Source organism: Sorex araneus, chromosome 1 (genome assembly GCF_027595985.1).
Source record: "Sorex araneus isolate mSorAra2 chromosome 1, mSorAra2.pri, whole genome shotgun sequence".
NCBI lineage: Eukaryota > Metazoa > Chordata > Mammalia > Eulipotyphla > Soricidae > Sorex > Sorex araneus.
Genome location: NC_073302.1, coordinates 23,138,203 through 23,157,795, shown reverse-complemented (window position 1 = coordinate 23,157,795; position 19,593 = coordinate 23,138,203). Strand labels below are relative to the sequence as shown.

Here is a 19,593-nt window from a genome sequence, read left to right as displayed (position 1 = left end):
GCCCTACCCGCTGTGCTATTGCTCCAGCCCCTGAGTTGTGTATTTGTTATATATTTTTATATAACCATACTGAATTGTAGTATTGTCGATTTATTCAATCCTTTATGGAGTTGACAGCATACTATATATTATTTTGCTCAGCGCAGGAGAACTTGTTTCCTGGAGTGTATCTGCAAATGTGATTCATTGAAAATCTGCCTCACAATTATTTGGAATTATTACAAAAATGTAAAATTTCAGAGCTGAAAAGATAATTCAGTGGAGTGAGTTAGTGCAGAGTTTTGTATACTGGAGGTCCGGGATACCCACGAGGCACCATATGGTCTCCCAGCATCGCTGAGTTTGGCCCTCTCAAAATACAGATACCTTGGCTCTGCACCTGAGTCTTTAACTTGTGATCTTCTACCTGTGTCTTCTGTGTGTGTGTGTGTGTGTGTGTGTGTCTACCACTGAGTTCTATCCTAGCAACCCATGACTAAATGTGTACTAAACGTTGAAAAACACTTACCTGCTGGATCAGAGATACTGATACGTGATGAACTAAGAGTAACACTGAAGTTAGTGCATTTAAAACAATGCTCATTGCTTTCCCACTAGCTTATATTGCACAGGTATTATGAATGGTGCTGCTAGTTACCTGCCCTAAAACTGGGATTCAACGGTGGTCAGTTCCTGTTCTCCCTCATAGCCTCCACCTCTGCCCCCTTGTTGTCCATAAGCTAAGCCCCATGAATTCTGAGTTCTTTCTCTCTACTTCTCATTTTTTCCCCCATCTTTCTGTTGCTTCTTTAATTACACACTTTTTCTTCTGGGGACTTCTATTTTCCTTGCCTTCTATCTCCCCTGCCCCTGTTCTATTATCTATCCATTAATTATCTTTGTTGTTTCCTTATATCCCTGCATGGCTATTTCTCACCTATACGATAAGCTCTGCCTCTGTTCCTCCTTGTCTGTGATGTCGAGAAAGAGTTTATAGCAGAGTTGAGTCTTAAAGGAGTGCCTCTCCAACTTGAAGGTGCCTATGAATCATCTCGGGAGCTTGTTAAAAAGCAGATTCTGGTTTAGTAGGTCTGGGGGTGGGACTCAAGGGTGCTGAATTTCTAGCAAGTTCCCCCGTGCCAATGCTGCTAGTCAGAGGAGCACACTTGGAATATGAAAGTCTTAAGAAGGATTATCTCATAAGAAAGGCACACAGCTTCCTTCTTTTGGCCCTCATGCTTTCAGTATCGTCTCTGTCAGGCTGCATTACAGAGACTGTACAGAAGTTGTTCCTGCATTTGAGGACCATATCTCCTAGTCACGGTTTGGTGCCTGGGATCAAATCCAGGGCCTCATGCATGTGAAACGTGCACTTGACCTTTGAGCCCCATCCCTGACCTTCTGTCCTAGTCTAAACATATGAAATGCTGTCAAGATTTTACATCCCCCACAGCCTGAACATAGAAGAAAGGAAAACACTCAGGGTTCAGGAGGAGTTTGAAGGAGATTGAAGGAAGAGTTAGAGCAGTGGGTTAGACTTGTCTGCTGACTTCATCTCAGTGTTGCTTTCCAGTGATTTTTTTTCCCTCATTGTAGGGTTTTTCCTGGCTTTTGGCATACCAGATATTTTCTTAGACAGCAGAGAGTTTGAAGTTAGCTTTGTTGGGTACTGGATATTTTTATGTTTCTGGACACTTGACTCTACCTCCTCAATTCGGGGGTCCTAGTGGGCTCTGCCTGTGTTCCTTCCTCTGTGCCATACCTGGAAATTGTCTCAGAGCGCTAAGCTTGGACCATGGGACCTCTTTGCCCTCAGGGATTCTGTCTTGGACCAGGTTCTTAGATGTCCTATGATTCTGTCTCAGAATCGTGACAGCTCCAGGTCTTTGGGCGGATGGCCTTGGGCAAACATCAGCCAGTTACTTGTTCTTTCCTCATTTCTGAGAGGTAGGGCAGCTTTCCATTCTTTTTCCAGCATCTTAGATACATTTAGATACACATTTAGTGCATTTGTATTTGGGGAGAACTTATTATATAAGAACATCCATCTATCTGTCTATGTCTGTCTGTCTATCTATCTATCTATCTATCTATCTATCTATCTATCTATCTATCTATGTAGAATGTATTATGAGAACATCTGTCTGTCTATCTGTATCTGTCTATCTATGTTGAACATATTATATGAGAACATCTGTCTATCTATCTGTCTGTCTATCTATCTATCTATCTATCTATCTATCTATCTATCTATCTATCTATCTATCTATCTATCCTAGCTCTATGCATTTAAAAATCCCTGGAAGGGGGTCAGAGTGATAGTACAATGGAGTGTGTGGTTGCCTTGCACATGGCTGACTCAGATTTAATCCCTGGCATCCGATATGATCCCCTGAGCTCTACTTGTAGTAATTCCGAGCTCAGAACCAGGAGTAATCCTTGAACATTTTCTGATGTGGCCCCTCCAAGAAAAAAACCTTGGAAAGATAAGCACAAAACTGTTAATTTTGGAAATTTGGAGAAGGCTGGTGATAGGAATGAGGCAGTGAAACGATAGGAGGTTTTATATGAACCTCTTAATAGTGATTTAAATCATCATGTGAATCATCATTATCAGTTCCAATTTATTTATTTTATTTTTTTATTTTTACACGGGTTTTCACAATAACTTATTACACTCAGTGTTCTAACACCAATTCCACCACCATTACACCTTACTACCACCATTATTTTGAATTTCCCCACCACCTCCCAAGCCTGACCCATAGGCAGATCCTATTTATTTTGTATTGCTTATTAAGAATAATTTGTTAAAAAATGATTCAAAAAGTTTTCCATAGAGGAGAGTGTATGAAGATTGTTGTATCTCACCTTGGATCCATTAAGCCCTTGTCTAAGAGATTACTAACATGTTATTACAGCTTGAGGCTGAGTCTTGTATGCAAATATATAAAGTTTTCAATTTTTTATCTATTTATTTTTAATTAAGATCAGTTGCCTTTTACTTCACATCCCATCCGATGTGGTGTGCTACTCCTAGTACACCAGTGGCTTAGATATGAGATGTAGCTCCAGGAATTCTAAAATTTTAAATAGGGTGATATCACTGGAGTTAAATTTTTAACTGGATGGTGACTTTGGGTTCATAGGCATCTCTGCAGCTGTGGCTCTCTTTCTCGAGATTTATTTGTGAGTGTCTGGATCATGACTGTTGGTGAGCTTATATGGCTCCAGAGGCAGTTGTTCATGGGTGTGACCGCCAGGCTTCTGGAAGAACAGGGAGATGGGGGAAGGTGGGGGTCTCTTCATTTTGTTCACTTAAAGGTATATTCAAACATGATGGCTTCTCAGTATCTGTATTGCAAACCATAATGCCCCAAAGTTGTGGGGGGGGGGGTGGAGGGTGGTGGCAAGAGGGATAGAAAGGGTATGGTGGTAGGAAATGTCCTCTGGTGGAGGGATGAGTGTTGGGACATTGACTGAAACCCTATTATAAAAGCTTTGTAACTATATCTCATGGTGATTCGATTAAAATAAATTAAAAAGCATAAATATGTATACACAGCAAGGTAGCAACAAAGGTCCCAAGACAACATAATAGGAGTACTGATTCACACAACTGAGTTGGTGGGGACAGAGGGGTTGAAAGGGAAGGGTGTTAGGGTCCTTAAAAATAAAAATAGAAAGGTATTTTCCTGGGGCAGTGGTGGGTGCTGAGTAATTGTGTTTCTGAAAACGGGGTGGTCACCACAGCAGTTGGGGAAACCTCTGTAGATTGGTATATTTCAGACTGGTCAAGGAACAGTTCTTCAAAATTTCCCAATCTGCTTAGACCGATACTTCGGTTAATTGCAATAAAAATAAACCACTGATCAAGTAATGGATCAAAGGTGAGTGTCATGGCACTGTCACACTGCTAAGCACACTTCAAAGTGCTCTCTCGCTACTTCTACTCATCATCAGTAAGTTTCAGAAAGCTTGTGGATCACCTGCTTATAGATGGTACTTCATTATTTTCCCTGTTGGTTTAAATTTTCTTCTGCTGCAGGTAAACCAGTTCTCTTTCTGTAAAGATGTTTGTCTTGGCTTATTTGAAACAGTAGGTGTTTGTTCCAGCCTGCTCCTGCCTTAATTAGGGGAGCATGTCTTCACCTAACTGCTGTAGGTAATGATACTAGGGTACCTCCAAAAGCTATGGGTGGATAGAATGCTTTTCATCGAGCCTAAGATGCATGCATTCTGCTGTTCTGATCTTCTGAAAGGGTCTTATTGGTTGGGCTTTATGCTATTAAGTCAGGAAGATGCCAAAGACTTCAAAGTTATTAGAACACAGGAGCACATAGGTCTTTAAAGATCTTTCAGATGATGCCATGATTGTTCTAGCCGCTAATTACTGGTGAGTGCTTGGAGACTTGCTTATGAAAAGGAAAGAGGAAGTCATCGCTGACTTCCTTTGGAATAAATGTCTGCTGAATGGCATCTTTTTGTTGTTTGATTTGAGAGCCACACCCATAGGTGCTCAGGACTTACTAGGATGGAACTCAAGTCCACAGTATGCAAGGCAAGCTCCCCATCCTCGGCCCCAGCGAATGGCATCTTTTTGTTGTGAGAACCTTTAATCACAGGTGGACCACTCTGTTTTCTCTATAGACTGGACTTCCCTCTTTCCGGGCTGCAGTATTCTTGGGCTGGATCGGCACAGAGAGTCTTGGCCAGTTTGCTTGTGGGTTGGTGGCACTACATCATATCCGGTGTCATTGATAGCTACCTTTTCATCCTTGAGATTTTTATTAGAAATTTTTTTTTTAGTGAAGCAAGATAATTTTTATTATTTTCTCCCTTTTTATTGAACCACTGTGATTGTGTTCCAGTCATCCATGTTCCAACACTCAGTCCTTCACCGGTGTACATTTCCCACCACCATTGTCCCCAGTTTCCCTTCTGCCATCCCCTGCTCTCCCCCCCACCCCCACCCCAGTCATTGAGATTTTTGTTGTTCTTTCCTTCAATATTTCTCTGGTCTGCCATCATCATCCTGAGCTTGTGGATGGTGGCAATCCTGTCTGTTATCCTGACATATTACTTGCCAAACCAGCAACTTGGTACTTCTAGACTGTTATAGAAGTTTGTTAACATTGCCTGTTTACCCCCCATGCCCCCTGTACTTTCTGGTAGGACTGAACTGTCCTTCCTTTCTTTTCCACTGTGTGTTTAGTGATTGCCTGGCATTGTCCCTGGCACGAGGCACGCAGCAATTACTGGTAGTATTTAGTTCCAACCTTTAATGAACCATTCATTCTACTTAGTTTTGGTTCTCCTGTTTTATTTTCTTCCATTTCCTTTAAAAACCTCGCAGTCTTAAAAGCAATTACTTTAGAGAGACTGCCCTGAGTGGAGCTTGGAGTAGGGTCTGTGACCATAGGCAGTGAGGTCAAGCCTGATGGTTGCTGGAAAATGAAATAATGCCGTGAGTGTTGTTGAGGGGGCAGTGGGGATTACAGAGTCTCACACATGCTAGCCATGTGTTGTATCTCTCATACAACCTCCCTGGACTCCCAGTGTAAACATTTAAACAGTTTTATTGATAGTGTGATAATACTTTATGTGGAGTTGGCACTGCTTGATTTTTTGTTTGTTTGTTTGTTTGTTTGCTTGCTTTTTGGGTCACACCCGGCGATGCACAGGGGTTACTTCTGGCTCTTTGCTCAGGAATTACTCCTGGTGGTGCTCAGGGGACCATATGGGATGCTGGGAATCAAACCCCGGTCCACGTGCAAGGCAAACGCCCTACCCACTGTGCTATTGCTCCAGGCCCAAGCACTGCTTGATTTTTGAGAAGTAACATATGTATCCTTTGCCTTTCAGCCGGCTACACCTCAACAAGAAAGCAACAGACAAACAGCCATATAGCAAGCTCCCAGGAGTATCTCTTCTGAAACCCCTGAAAGGAGTGGATCCTAACCTAATCAACAACTTGGAAACATTCTTTGAATTGGATTATCCCAAAGTAAGTAGTGTTGTGTTCATTTGGAATGAACTAGATGAATATTTGTTAGTTTTTCTCTTTTCTCTTGGTAAACACTTGAAAAGGATGATACAGTATAAGGTAAAGGTGTTAAAAACTCCTGATAATGTCCCTCTCATTGGACTTACATGTTAAGTCAGAGGGCAGAAATAGGATTGAGAAACTGAACTGTCAGTTCCTTTTGTAACCACCCGTAACCACTGTCAGAATCGGTAGTACCTGAGACTGGGAGACTAGTGGGTGCCTGGTCATTTAAGCAGGGAAGATGTATTCCTTCTGAGCTGTGTGCAAGCGCCTGGGGCTGGAGGCAGGGAATGAAAAATCATGCCCAGTGGTATGAATGGACAGACAGAGGGACAGATAGAAGGAAAATTAATTCCCTGGGAATCTGGACTAGATCTATTTCTGGGATGATGGGGCTTCATGCCTGATTTTTAATTGTATTAATTTCTCTGGTTTTTTTTTTTTTTAATTGAATCGCCGTGAGAACACGGTTACAAAGCCTTCCAGTTTAAGTCTCAGTCATACAATGATCAAACACCCATCCCTTTACCAGTGCACATTTTCCACCACCAAGAACCCCAGTATACCCCCATCTCACCCCTCCCCCTGCCTATGTGGCAGATGATTTCCCCTTTACTCTTCTCTCAACTTTGATCACATTCAATATTTTGACAAAAGACCCACCATTATTATTTGGAATTTTCCCCAACAATCAGACCTGCCATAAAGGCATCATTAGGTAATTTGTTTTCTATTGCTGATCTGAAGAGCATATGATGATTTTGGATTTCTGATATTTTAGTTATAAGTCTGGAGGGATTTCTGCCAAAAGCCGCTGGGTTCCGAGGTTGGTCTGTTTGCCTCTGGGATCCCTCCATCCCATGAGGCCCCAAGTGTCATGTCACTGCAGTCTCATAGCTGGCTGTCCAATAGGCGCTGAGAAGGTGGTGCCACTGTGCCGCCCGGGAGAAAAGGCAGAAGGGACAAACACCTTTCCCCACCCAGGGTGGCATAGCGCTGTAGTTTAATGCTCAGTCCAGATGCATTTCTGCCAAAAGCCGCTGGGTTCCGAGATTGGTCTGTGTGCCTCTGGGATCATGGCCCTTCAGGTGCCAGCAGCCGTTCGTGGGAGGCAACTCGGGGCCTTGTCAGCATGGGGAGAGGGGCCGGTTCCACCCCCCATCCCATGAGGCCCTGCATGTCACTGCTCTCTCTCTAGTTTTGGGCAGGGGCAGACGCTAGATCATTTATTTTCCATTGCTCACCTTGCATATCAGGAAAGGTCATGCGGCTGCGTAAGCCATGCTTGTAGAAGCTCATGGTCGCCGGGATTCCATCCGAAGAAGGCGGGGAGACCACACCTGCTCCATCTGGGGGTCCCAGAGATATCGACTCAGTCTGGGGCCCGGAGAATTCTCCGGTGTGGTGGTGCCTGCTGGGTTTCTTCACTGCTGAGTGCGGCAAGGTGGCCGATTTCTCTGGATTTTAATACTTGTTTTCCCCCCTTTCGTTTATCGATACAATCTGTAGGTCTGTAAAGTCCTCATCACTGCAGGACTTTCAGTTGGGAGAAATTTTTTTCTCTCTTTCCTTAAGTTTCTTAAGAGACTTATATTCCTCGATATTTTGGGTTTTTTGGGGGGCTAGTTAACTTCACTTTTTTACTTGCCTCTTTGTGGCACTGCATTCATTTAGATTTTGCCACCCAGATAGCCCTGCCTTCATCAGGACAATGTAGCCTAAGTAAAGAAAAGGTAGATGATAAGTATACACCGATCTCTCCTAGTGACTGGTTTTCATGATCTTATTTCTTCTTCTTTTTTTTTTTTTAGCCCTTACTTTTCTCAGGAGCACCAATGAAAAGAATAGAAAAGATACAGACGTGATAGCCTTAATGCAGCTCTTTCCCAATATGTAGATATGAGTATCATCCAGTTACTTTTAGTGTTAGCTCTCTACTATAACTTTAGGAATTTTGGAGTCTAGATATGTGAAACTAATTAAAGCAATAGTATATCTTCCAGTTTGTGTATAATAATTCAGAGTACATTTGTATAATTTTTAAAAATTAAGGTTTAAGTACTTGATTTTTTTTTTTAATCAAGCTAACAGTGAAAGTGCAGTCTTTCTTCTTTTTTTTTTTGGTTTTGGTCCACATTCAGTGCTGACTCCTGGCCCTGCACTCAGGGATCACTCTTGCCAGGGCTCAGGGAACCATATGGGATGCCAGGGATGGGACCAAGGTCAGCTGCAAGCAAGGCAAGCGCCCAGGGACCCACTGAACTATGGTTCCAGCACTGGAAGTGTGTGGTCCTTTCTAATTCTGAATGATGTAAAGAACACTAATTTTGAATTTTTTGCAATTAGAAAAATGAAATTATTTGAAACCTCTTTCGTTGCAAGTAAATGCAAAGAAGAGTTTAAACTTCTGAAAGAAAAAAGTTGTATCGATTTTGATTGAATCTCACAGCTTAGAATCATGTGCATCTTCCTGTGTGAGACTTGGTCTCACAGCTCTAGTTTTTATAACCCTTTGCTCTTTCATGGGTCAACCCCTCATACAACTTAGTTCTGGTTTTTATGCAGCTTCTCTTCTGGAATTACAGTCTGGTTGTTTCAGTGGCTATGAAAGTTAGTGTGAGTTTAAGTTGTAGAACATACTTGTCTCAGGAACATATTTACCCATATTAAAATTGGGATGAATTGATATTTTTTTTAATTTCTCTGAATGAAACTGGGCATTTAAAAATTACAACTTGGGATTACTCAAGCATCTTGTTTTACTTCTTTTGATTTTGGACCACATCCAGCTCTTTCTCAGGGATCATTCCTAGTTCCTAGCAGGGCTGTGGGGACCCAGTGCTGTTCCAGGAAGTGAGCCCAGGTCATCTGTGTACAAAGCTAGAGCTCTCCCAAGGCCTTACGCGCTGTATTATTTTTCGGGCCCGTTTTTATTTTTCAGTCCGAAACTCATTGCTAATTCTAAAGGTATCTCTTATTAGTCATGCCGTTTGGTAAAGAGAGGAAAGATAGTTTGGATCTGCAATCTAAAGAAGGTTTTGATCGCACCTTATTTTATTTTATTTGCTTTTCAAAAGACTAAAAAAAAACACAGTGGTGAGTATTCTGCAGGGGAGTGGAGCTGAGCCAGTGAACTCTGGCTGGCGTGAGGGCGAACAGATGAGGCTATTGTCACACACACAGGCCTCCTGTGACCGCCAAGCCCCAGCACGCCTGATTACTGACTTTTTTTCTTATTGTCGAGTGTAAACATTCTTTTAAGAAAGAATGGAAATACTTTCATCCTGCAGTTTTGGGAGTTCGAGGTGGGGTGGGGGAGGGGTGCACAAACCTGCCCGTGTTCAGGGCTCACCCTTTTTTTTAAATTTTATTGAATCACCGTGGGATAGTTACAAGCTTTCACGTTTGGGTTACAATCTCACAATGATCAAACACCCATCCCTCCACCAGTTCAGGGCTCACTCTTGGCCGGGCCCAGGGGCCATGTGGGGTGCTAAGGATTGAACTGGGGTCAGCCAAGTGTGTGGCAAGTGCCCCGCCCGCTGTACTATTTCTCTGGCCCTACATTGTGGGTATGACTTATCTTTCTGTTCTTGGGCTGAGGATACTATAAGTCTTTTTTTTTTTTCTTTGTGGAAAAAAGGAAAAGAACACATTGAAGTTTTTCATTTTTTTTTGTTTAACCTTGGATATGCAAGATGTTTACTACTGGATCTAGCTGTGAATTTTTAGGTTGACATTTTGGTGGGACCAGAGAGATTTCTCTGTCTTAAGAACCTACCGTATATGGATACCTAGTTCTTTTGGGGGAAAATGTCGTTTCTTAGGAAAGATTATCAGAATGAGAAAGTGATATGTTCGTTTTCTATTAAATTGAATATAAGATGTCCTTTGGGCAGAGTTTTAGCACCGACAGTGACCTTTTTAAAAATTCTGGCCATAGGAGATCTTTTTAATTCGTGATCAGTTATTAACCTCACTGTTAATAACCACAGGAGGCCATAGGAGATCTTTTTAATTAGTGATCAGTTATTAGCAGTGAGGTTAATAACTGATGGCTAATAACTGAAGTTAATATGGTAGCTGATACTCATTTTTCATTTTTTTTTCAAACACACTTCATTTACAGTGTTCTAGTTCTGCTGTTTAGATTCTTCGTTGTCAGTAGTGTGGCTCTCCTTAAGAGGAATTATTTTTTGACTAATCTTTTAACAAAGAATCCAAGAAGGTTGAAAATAGGAACATTTATTATAAGACTGACCATACTTGGAATGAAACTAAAGTCTGATAGATTGGGGATTTACCAGATTTGAAAACCCATATAATTTACATAGCTCTAGAATCAGATATGTATTCAGTTTCATCAGAACTTTAAACTCAGAGCAATTTTCTTGTAAAACTCTGCATTAATCTAACATACATTCGTTACTTTCAGTGCCAGAGAATATCCTGAGCAGTTGAGGTTTAAAGTTTGTTCAAGAAGACTTGGACCATACCTCCAATTTAATAAGGTTTTTGATATCAGAGACAGCTGGAAGTTATCGATTTGTTATGTGTCTGAACATAGTTAAGATAATACTGAGTTTCATTTGAAATCTGGCTAATCAGAAGGTATTTGTTTATCATTTGAAGTTAATTTTTGTTTGTTTGTGGTTTTTTTTTTTGTTTTTTTGGGTCACACCCAGTAATGCACAGGGGTTACTCCTGGCAGTGCTCGGGGTATCATATGGGATGTTGGGAATTGAACCCGGGTCGGCCACGTGCAAGGCAGACACCCTACCCGCAGTACTATCGTTCCAGTCCCTGAAGTTAACTTTAAGAAGTATAATCAATAAAACTTAAACTTTGAATTTCAATAGAGGTAAACTCTCTCTCTCCCGTTCTCACAAAATTTGCTCTAACGTACTGTAGGCTCCCCACCCCCGGTTTGAGTATATTTCTCTGTATTTTTCTTGACAATAAGGACTTAAAACTAAGATTAGTCTTTTAGTTACATTTTATGAAATTGAAATGCTTTGAAGTTTTCCTTTCACGGTATTTACTCAGACCTGAAGAACGCCGACTCCAGGAAAACATTAAGAAAGCTTTGCTCTGGTTGGAAAAAGAAATCCATTGAGAGCAAGCCTGGCTCCAAAGCAGAGTACCAGAGGAAAGCTAATTGTTACTCTTATCCTCTGGAAAGCCACCGTTGAACCTTTCTAATCTTCATAGTTCAGATCATTGTCTCTTTGGCAGCTGCACAGAGCAATGTTTTGAAAGTCGAGTTTGGAGGATGCTGACGATTTAGAGACATAGAACCACCCCCTAGGAAATTTCAGGGCTGTGCCAGGAGTGGTGCCCTTCCCAGGCTAAGATATTCATCTGGTTATTATAAGTGACTTAATAATTTTCACATCTTTTGAATGGAAGTTTGGGTCAGTCATTAAAGGTAGGAGTTGGAGCAAGTATATAATGCAAATATATAAGAGCAGTAGGTGGAATGAAGGGGAAAGCACAGTGCCTCTTCCCCGTCACAATTATTAAGAAAATGTGGTTGGTTTGTTTTTTCGCAGAGGGGAAAAAGAAATTTTATTTTGTTAGCTTAACCTTCATTGATCGAAGGTCTGTCTGGTCCTTAAGTGCTGAACCACTCATTTCTCTTACTGCCAGTTTTTGCTGCTAAATGTAAGGCAAATGGTAATTAATCATTGTGCTTGAGGACACTGTAAACATTTTATTTCTTCCTTTTCTTGGGGCATGTTTATCAATGGAAATAATTAAACTGGCCTTCCTGTTCCCTGAGTTAGTCCTTGCCTGTTAGTCACTTAGAAAGTTGTGCCTGTGGCTCTTGTTATTTTTTAGATCAGAAAGGTAAATAGCTTTGTTAAATTTTCATGGACATGAAACTCTCGCCTTTCCTTAAAAATGTTTAACCTACTGGGCCCAAGTGATGTTACAGTGGGTAGGGCACTCCCCTTGCATGCAGTGGAAATAAGTTTGTTCCCCAGCACACCATATAGTCCTCTGAGCACTGCCAGGAATAATCCCTGAAAACCGCTGGGTGTGGCCCAAAACACAACACACACAATGTTTAGCTAAGTCAGCATGAATTTATCACCACATCACTTTCAAAATTTTTTTTCATATTCCAGAAAATAATAAGGTAGTATCTCCATTTATCAGAGTAGGCACTTAAAAAGTTTTTTAGTAGTTTGCTAAATGGTAACTTAGACACTTACTCAAGATTATTATAAACCTGGGCTGGAGTATAGGGCTAAGTAGGGGGTGAAGGCACCTGCTTTCATGCCACCGCCCCATTTTGATCCCCAGCACCACATGATCCCTTGAACTATCAGGAGCAACTCCAGAGCATTGCTAGGTGTGGCCCCTACCCAGGAAAAGTAGATCACTATTAACCTGACGATGTCTGAAGCCCCAGAGATTCTATTGCAAAAGTACAATGGATGGGCCGGAGAGATAGGACAGTGGGTAGGCCGCTTGCCTTGCATGCAGCTAACATGGGTTCGATCCCTGGCACTATATATGATCGCCTGAGCCCCACCAGGCATGATCCCTGAATGCAGAGTCAAGAGTAAGCCCTGAGCACTGCTGACTGTGGCCCCCAAACAAAAGTAAGTATAAATGGAGCTGGATGTGGTGTGACGTATTAAACAGGCTCACCCTGTGCAAGACAAACACCTTAACTTACATGCTTTTTTTTTTTTTTTGCTTTTTTTGGGGGGTCACACCTGGTGATGCACAGGGGTTACTCCTGGCTCTGCACTCAGGAATTACTCTTGGCAGTGCTCAGGGGACCATATGGGATGCTGGGAATCGAACCCGGGTCAGCCGAGTGCAAGGCAAATGCCCTACCTGCTGTGCTATTGCTCCAGCCCCAACTTACATGCTTTTTGTCTGGCCCTTTTGTTCCCTCCCCACCCAGTCATTTGGAGGAGGGAGGTCAAGGGGCCGCATTCAGTATGTTCAGAGCCTACTCCTGTCTTCCTCCCTGGCTCAGTGCTCAGGGATCACTTCTGGCAGGGCTGGGGGACCGAATGAGTTGGCCGTGTGCAAGGCAAGCACCCTACCTGCAGTACTATTGTCCCAGCTCCCAGATTCTCTCTTTTAAGTGCTTGCCCCAGGAAAATTTTGACATAGCTGGTTAAGTGCTCTTAAATGACTTCCTTAGTTTACTATCTAACATAGAAGCAGGCAAAATAAAACACTGAGGGTCAGCGAGAGAGTACAGCAGATAAGGCTACATGCACGTAGCCAACCAGTGTTTGATATGGTCAAGTACCGCATATGGTCCCCAAGCCCTGTCAGGAATGATATTTGAACAGAGGAGAAGGCTTTGAACACAGCCTAGTGTAGTTAAGCGCTGGGCCCCCCCACCCCCCACCCATAAAAGAAGGAAATGAAAGAAATAAAAGAATATTTTATTTCCGAAAATTATTACCAATACAAAATCTAGGGGGCAGCAAAGCAGTACCGTGGTACAAGACCTGGCCCTGGGTTCTAGCTCTAGCACTCCACCCCCTCCTCCACACACCCCCCTCCCCCCCCCCCCCCCCGTCTAATGTCACATTTACTTTTTAAGAGTTTGGAAAGTTGGAAAGGCCTTTTACATTGATCTGAATTTGATTTGATTTATAATTTGCAGCATTTTCATGAAATAACAGATTTTAGGAAAGGGTGTTTTATTTTTATTTGCTTTCTTCTGCTGCTTTGACACCGTGAGCATTTAGCATCAGAGAAGATTTCTCCGTGATGATTTGGAGCAGCTTGAGATGGAGTTTAATTACTAGGCCAGGCCTCCCCAGGAAGGAATGGCAAGATGCAGCTGCCGGCTCATCTAACATCTTCCTTCTCCTGCTTGCAACCAGTTCCCCACTCTGGGGAAGTTACTGTCAATTAAAGCAAGTGCTATGCTGGGTGTATAGGTCTATTCTGAATTCTCACTTCACTTCCTGATTTTTATTGCTGGGGACAGGGCTCACACAGGGCGTGCTTTTAGGAGCTCTTGCCCGGCTCAGCTGTCTGTCACCCCTGGTGGTTCAGGGGATCAAATCCAGCTGCCATCTGCATGCCAACCCATTGATCCATCTCTCCGGCTCCACTCTGTACTTTAAAACTTAGTACAGTTGCTTGTTTTTCTTAATGTGTTTTTTTTTTTAACCCGTCACTCAGTGCTAGTAATAAGTGCTTATTTTCTTTTCAAAAAAGTTTTAACATAAATGAAATGTGTTCTTTGACTAGTATGAAGTACTCCTTTGTGTACAAGATCATGACGATCCAGCCATTGATGTGTGTAAGAAGCTTCTGGGGAAATATCCAAATGTTGATGCTAGGTTGTTTATAGGTAAGTAATCGAAATTCGAAGTAATTATTTTGCTCTAATAGTATAGTCAGTCAGTAGTATTGCATTAAACTCTTAATGTGCTTAGCTTAGCCCCATTGAAATGATTAGCATGTTTGCTTTATTCTAAAGACTGGAGGGGTATTTTTGTCATTTTATATTCATTTTTTTTAATTGACGTAGAACATAAGACTTAGATAACTGAAACTAATGAATTTCTAAGAATAGAAAGAAAGAATTCTTTTTCTGAATTATTTGTATGGCTAATAACATACAAAACAATTTCAAAACTTGTTGCTTTATTTTTTTAATTAAAAAATTTAGTCATCATGAAATTGCAGTTATTCATGATTGGGTTTCAGGCATACAGTGATTCAGTCTCTTTACTAGAGTCCACTTCCCTCCACCAATGGGGGGCTCCCCCCCATGAGTGCTTGTGATTTACAGTACTATTTTTGATAGGGCTTCACACATAGCATTTTACCACCATTGAGCACCACCCCCTGTTCCTCATTGAATATTTCTACCATAATTACTGCTCTCTCCCTGTCTTATCCTTCAGCACACGCCCACCACCCCAAGTGTTATATTTCATATCGAGTTTCCTGCCAGTTTTCATGCTCTCTGTTTCCATTGTCTTTGCGCATTTTTTTATTCTATTATATGTTTCTTTATATCCCACATCTGAGAGAGATTATTCTGTGCCCATTTCTTCTTTCCTGACTAACTTCACTCAGCATGATACTCTCCAGATCCACCCATGTAACAGAAAATTGCTTGATTTGATCTTCTCTCATGGCCTTACAATATTCCATTGTGCATAGGTACCATAATTTCTTTATCTAGTCATCTATCCTTGGACATTTGGGTTGTCTCCAGATTTGGGCTATTATGGATAGTGCTGCAGGGAACCTAGGAGTGCAAATGTCTCTTCTCCGTTTTGTTTTGGGGCCCTAGGTATGAAAAGTTTTTCACTTAAAAATTATTAAATATGTATGAAATTTTCATTTTTCTCAGTCATGTGTTTACAGAATATAGAATATGTTCATTGTTGCATCACTTCCACAATGTTTCACCTCTACCTTTAAATTTTTAGGTGGCAAAAAAGTTGGCATTAATCCTAAAATTAATAATTTAATGCCTGGATATGAAGTTGCGAAGTATGATCTTATATGGATTTGTGATAGTGGAATAAGAGGTGAGGTCTTATTTTATGGGAACTGTTATTTCATGATAAAATGCTAAAAACAGTCAAAAAACATTATTGCTAATAAAGTGGATCATTTCATTGCTGTTTCATGGTATTATAGCAAATTATGCTTATTGTGGTTTTGATATTTTTATGCTAACCTAGAAAATTACATGTATAAAAATACTTCCATTTTTAGTGGAATATTCCAGCCATTCAAAATTTATAGTCATGGACCAGAGACATAATACAGGATGCTTGCCTTGCATGCAGCTGACCCCAGTTTGATCCCTGACATTGCATGTAGTTCCCCCCCACCCATCAGGGGTGATCTCTGCACAGAGCCAAAAGTAAGCCCTGAGCACTGCCAGGTATGCCCCCCCTTCCAAGAAAAAGAAAAGTCAAGGGTCATTATAAAAGCTTCTAAGTTCTTAGTGTAGTTTTTACATTGTTCTTATGAAATTTTGCATTTTAATCGGTGGCACTCATAAGGTACTTTCTCACACAAAGAGACAGAAATGAACAGATTTTTACAAGGATACGTACATTTCAGAATTCATGGCTTTGTTCTGTAGAAAATTTCAGTATCAAGTGGAAACTTTATATAGTGAAATTATAATCTATACTTTTAAATGTTTATGTTCTTACCTTTAGTGTTCTAAATGTGAGAAGCATAACAAATTATGTTAGATATAATTGCTTCCATTTTTGGAGATGATGGTTATTAATAATCATCATTGGAGATAATCACCTCATTCCTTTTTTTTTTTTTAAATTTCATTGAATCACCGTGAGATAGTTACAAGCTTTCATGTTTGGGTTATAATCACACAATGATCAAACACCCATCCCTCCACCAGTGCACATTCCCCAGTCACCTCATTCCTGTTGCTATTTGGCATTGGATACTTTTTGCTGAGGTGATCTATCAGGTGACTTCTGCCTACTTAATATAGCACCCCTCTCCATTTATATCCCCAGAATATGTCCATTGCCCCTTTGAGGCAGCATTTGGGGACCACTGTCCTAGAATGATAGGTGTAGTATTTCAGGTAAAAAAAAAATCCACGTTAATTATACAACAGATTAAAATTCCTAAATACTTGAAGGAAATCAAAATGTAGTCATTATGTGAAATGGTATGAGATGTTTGCTATTGGATATGTACAGTGGATTTTGTTTCTTTTACCCTGAAGTTAGCACTGTAGCACTGTCTTCCCATTGTTTATCGATTTGCTCGATCGGGCACCAGTAACGCCTCCAATTTGAGATTTGTTGTTACTGTTTTTGGCATTTTGAATATGCCACATGTAGCTTGCCAGGCCCTGGCACGTGGGTAGGATACTCTCGGTAGTTTTCCAGGCTCTCCAAGAGGGACAGAGGAATCGAACCCAGGTTGGCCTCGTGCAATGCAAACGCCCTACTCGCTGTGCTATTGCTCCAGTTAGTAGAGGCTTAGCAGTTTTTAGTAATCAGCATTGATACACTTCAGTGAACTCGTGATCAGAGACTGTTTCTCACATTTGTTCTTAGATTATTTGCTGTTGTTTGTAGGTTACTTTTTCAGCATGCAAATCGATCAGGTATAATCTCCTTTGATTCCTCCTGGCAGCTATATAAGATAGATTATCTCATACCCTCTGAGAAAATGGGTGCTCATTTCCTATGGCTAGGAAATGGGGAGCCATTATAAGAACTGAGGTGCACTGACCTCTGCTCCTATATCTTGTACCTTTCCCCCTTAAGACACAGAGGTCGTGATTCCACTTTAGAGGCTCTGACAGGGGGGTGGAGGGTGTAGTTCAAAATATCTTCTGCTGCTGGTACATAGGTGTAGATGAGCCTGGAGACATGTAGAGGGTACATTGCTTCTTACAAATTCAGCTTTTATAAAATTTTGTATTCCACTCAGAAAGGGTGTTTGAGATGTATGTTATTAGATACAAGTGTTTAAAGAATTGCTTTTAGTAATTCATAACTCCCAAGATAACATTTTGCATTAGTGGGTGTCTTACTAAAATACTTCTTTTCTCCCTTCTTGTTTACCTTCTCCTTCCCTCCTTTTTTTTTAATTATAGTAATTCCAGACACTCTCACTGACATGGTTAACCAGATGACAGAGAAAGTAGGGTTGGTACATGGGCTGCCTTACGTGGCTGACAGACAAGGATTTGCTGCCACTTTAGAACAGGTAAGTGTGATGTTCCTGAATATAAATGTTCCTAAATATTGCCGGCTTGCTAGCTTTTCAGAAATTTGACATGATCTGGAGATTTGGGATGAGCTCCCTGAACACTGGATCCATTTGAATCTGCCAGGTCTTAGAGACCAAAGTTGAAAGTAACTTTTATTTCTTGGGGTCATACCTACAGTACTCAGGAGCTATTCCTGGTTCTGTGCTCAGAGGGGACTTCTAGAAGTGCTCGGGGAGTTGAACTGAGCTACAAGTTGTCTGCTACAAGCAGGGCGAAGTACCTTGCCTCCCGTGCTTCTCTCTGGCCCAAGTGTTTTCTTTGGTGAGCACATTTCTGGGTCACTCATGACTGAACTTGCTACGCCTTAGCAGAAAGCGAATGTACAGGAAACATCTGGACACCTGATCACCAGCTCAACACACTAGACCCTCTGTAAGAGCATTTGCTCTCACTTCTGCTGTTCTCTTTGGGACCAAGGAGTCTTAAACCATCCTTCTTATTTAAATCACCTGGGGAGCTTTTAAAGCCCCTAATGACTTTCTAATATTCCTAATTACATGATTGAGGGCGAGACCACAGCCATGTCAGTGATATTGGAGCCTTTCTGAGTGTGGGATCCAGGCCTTTTTTTTTTTTTTTTTTTTACCCCTTTTGGGTCACACCTGGAGATGCCCGGGGATTACTCTTGGCTCTGCACTCAGGAATTACTCCTGGCAGTGCTTGGGGGACCATATGGGATGCTGGGGATCGAACCTGGGTCGGCCACGTGCAAGGCAAACACCCTATCCGCTGTGTTATTGCTCCAGCCCCCAGCCTTAATATTTTTAATTCTGTTTAGATGACTCCACTGTGAAGTCAACATTGAGATTCCCTGCTGTAGATTTGCCCACTTGTGAGCTCTTTCTACCCAAGAAATATTTATCCAACTCCCTGTTGGATAGTTAGGGTTTTAAATTAGGCATACTCATCAAGCATTCACTGATAATGAAGCACAAAAATTTTTATTTAGGACTGGAGAGATAGTGCAGTTGAGTAGGGTGCGTGCCTTGAATGTGGCCTACCTGGGTTCTATCCCCAGTCCCCCACTATGAGTGATTCTTGAGCCCGGAGCCAGGAGAAAGCTCTGAGCACTCTAGATGTGGTGGCCCAAACCACATCCCCATATTTTTTCATTTTTAAATGTGAAGGGTTTTTTGGGTGACACCCCCCAGTTCCCCCATTCAGTACTGTACTGACCCGTGGTCTAAATAAGCTAAGCCAGAGTTCGTTGACCTTTTTCTGACCATGACCCTCTTCTTACTTTAGTTTCTTTCTATACCCATCCCCACCCTGTCCTACTCATTGGCCCCTTAGTCTTGTGCTGTGGCCCCCTTGGAACATCCTAGAGGGATGTATTTTTTTGTCTTTTGTTTTGGTTTTTTTTTGGGGGGGTCACTCCTGGTTCATGCACTCAGGATTTACTCCTGGCAGTGTTCAGGGGACCATATGGGATGCTGGGAATCGAACCTGGGTCGGCCACGTGCAAGGCAAATGCCCTACCCGCTGTGCTGTCGCTCCAGCCCCTCTAGAGGGATGTAAAAGCTCAAGTTATATAGTTCTTTCAAAGAACCAATCTTAAAAGAATGGATTTTAAATATCAGAGTATTTCAAGTGTATAAACAATGAAAGTTGTTCATAGTAAATATAAAATCAATTTAAGATACTGCTAAATAGCTGCAAAAATTTTTATTTTTCACTCTTTAACCTATAACTGAGATACAGACCTGTGTATAGGAAATTGTAAATTATTTCTAAAGAAAATCCATGGAACATATAACTAAATTTTTAAAATTACAAGTTTTTG

At 41.4% G+C, this 19,593-nt stretch overlaps 1 protein-coding gene across 1 annotated transcript in view; it reads left to right on the top strand.

The window, feature by feature from the left end:
• The window catches only part of UGCG (UDP-glucose ceramide glucosyltransferase), a 44,874-nt gene that overhangs the window by 16,376 nt on the left and 8,905 nt on the right, over positions 1–19,593 (top strand). The window contains exons 2-5 of the mRNA XM_004600301.3: positions 5,845–5,986; positions 14,267–14,369; positions 15,463–15,564; positions 17,634–17,746. Coding sequence (XP_004600358.1) covers positions 5,845–5,986; positions 14,267–14,369; positions 15,463–15,564; positions 17,634–17,746 — 460 coding nt within the window. The remainder of the gene's footprint in view (positions 1–5,844; positions 5,987–14,266; positions 14,370–15,462; positions 15,565–17,633; positions 17,747–19,593) is intronic.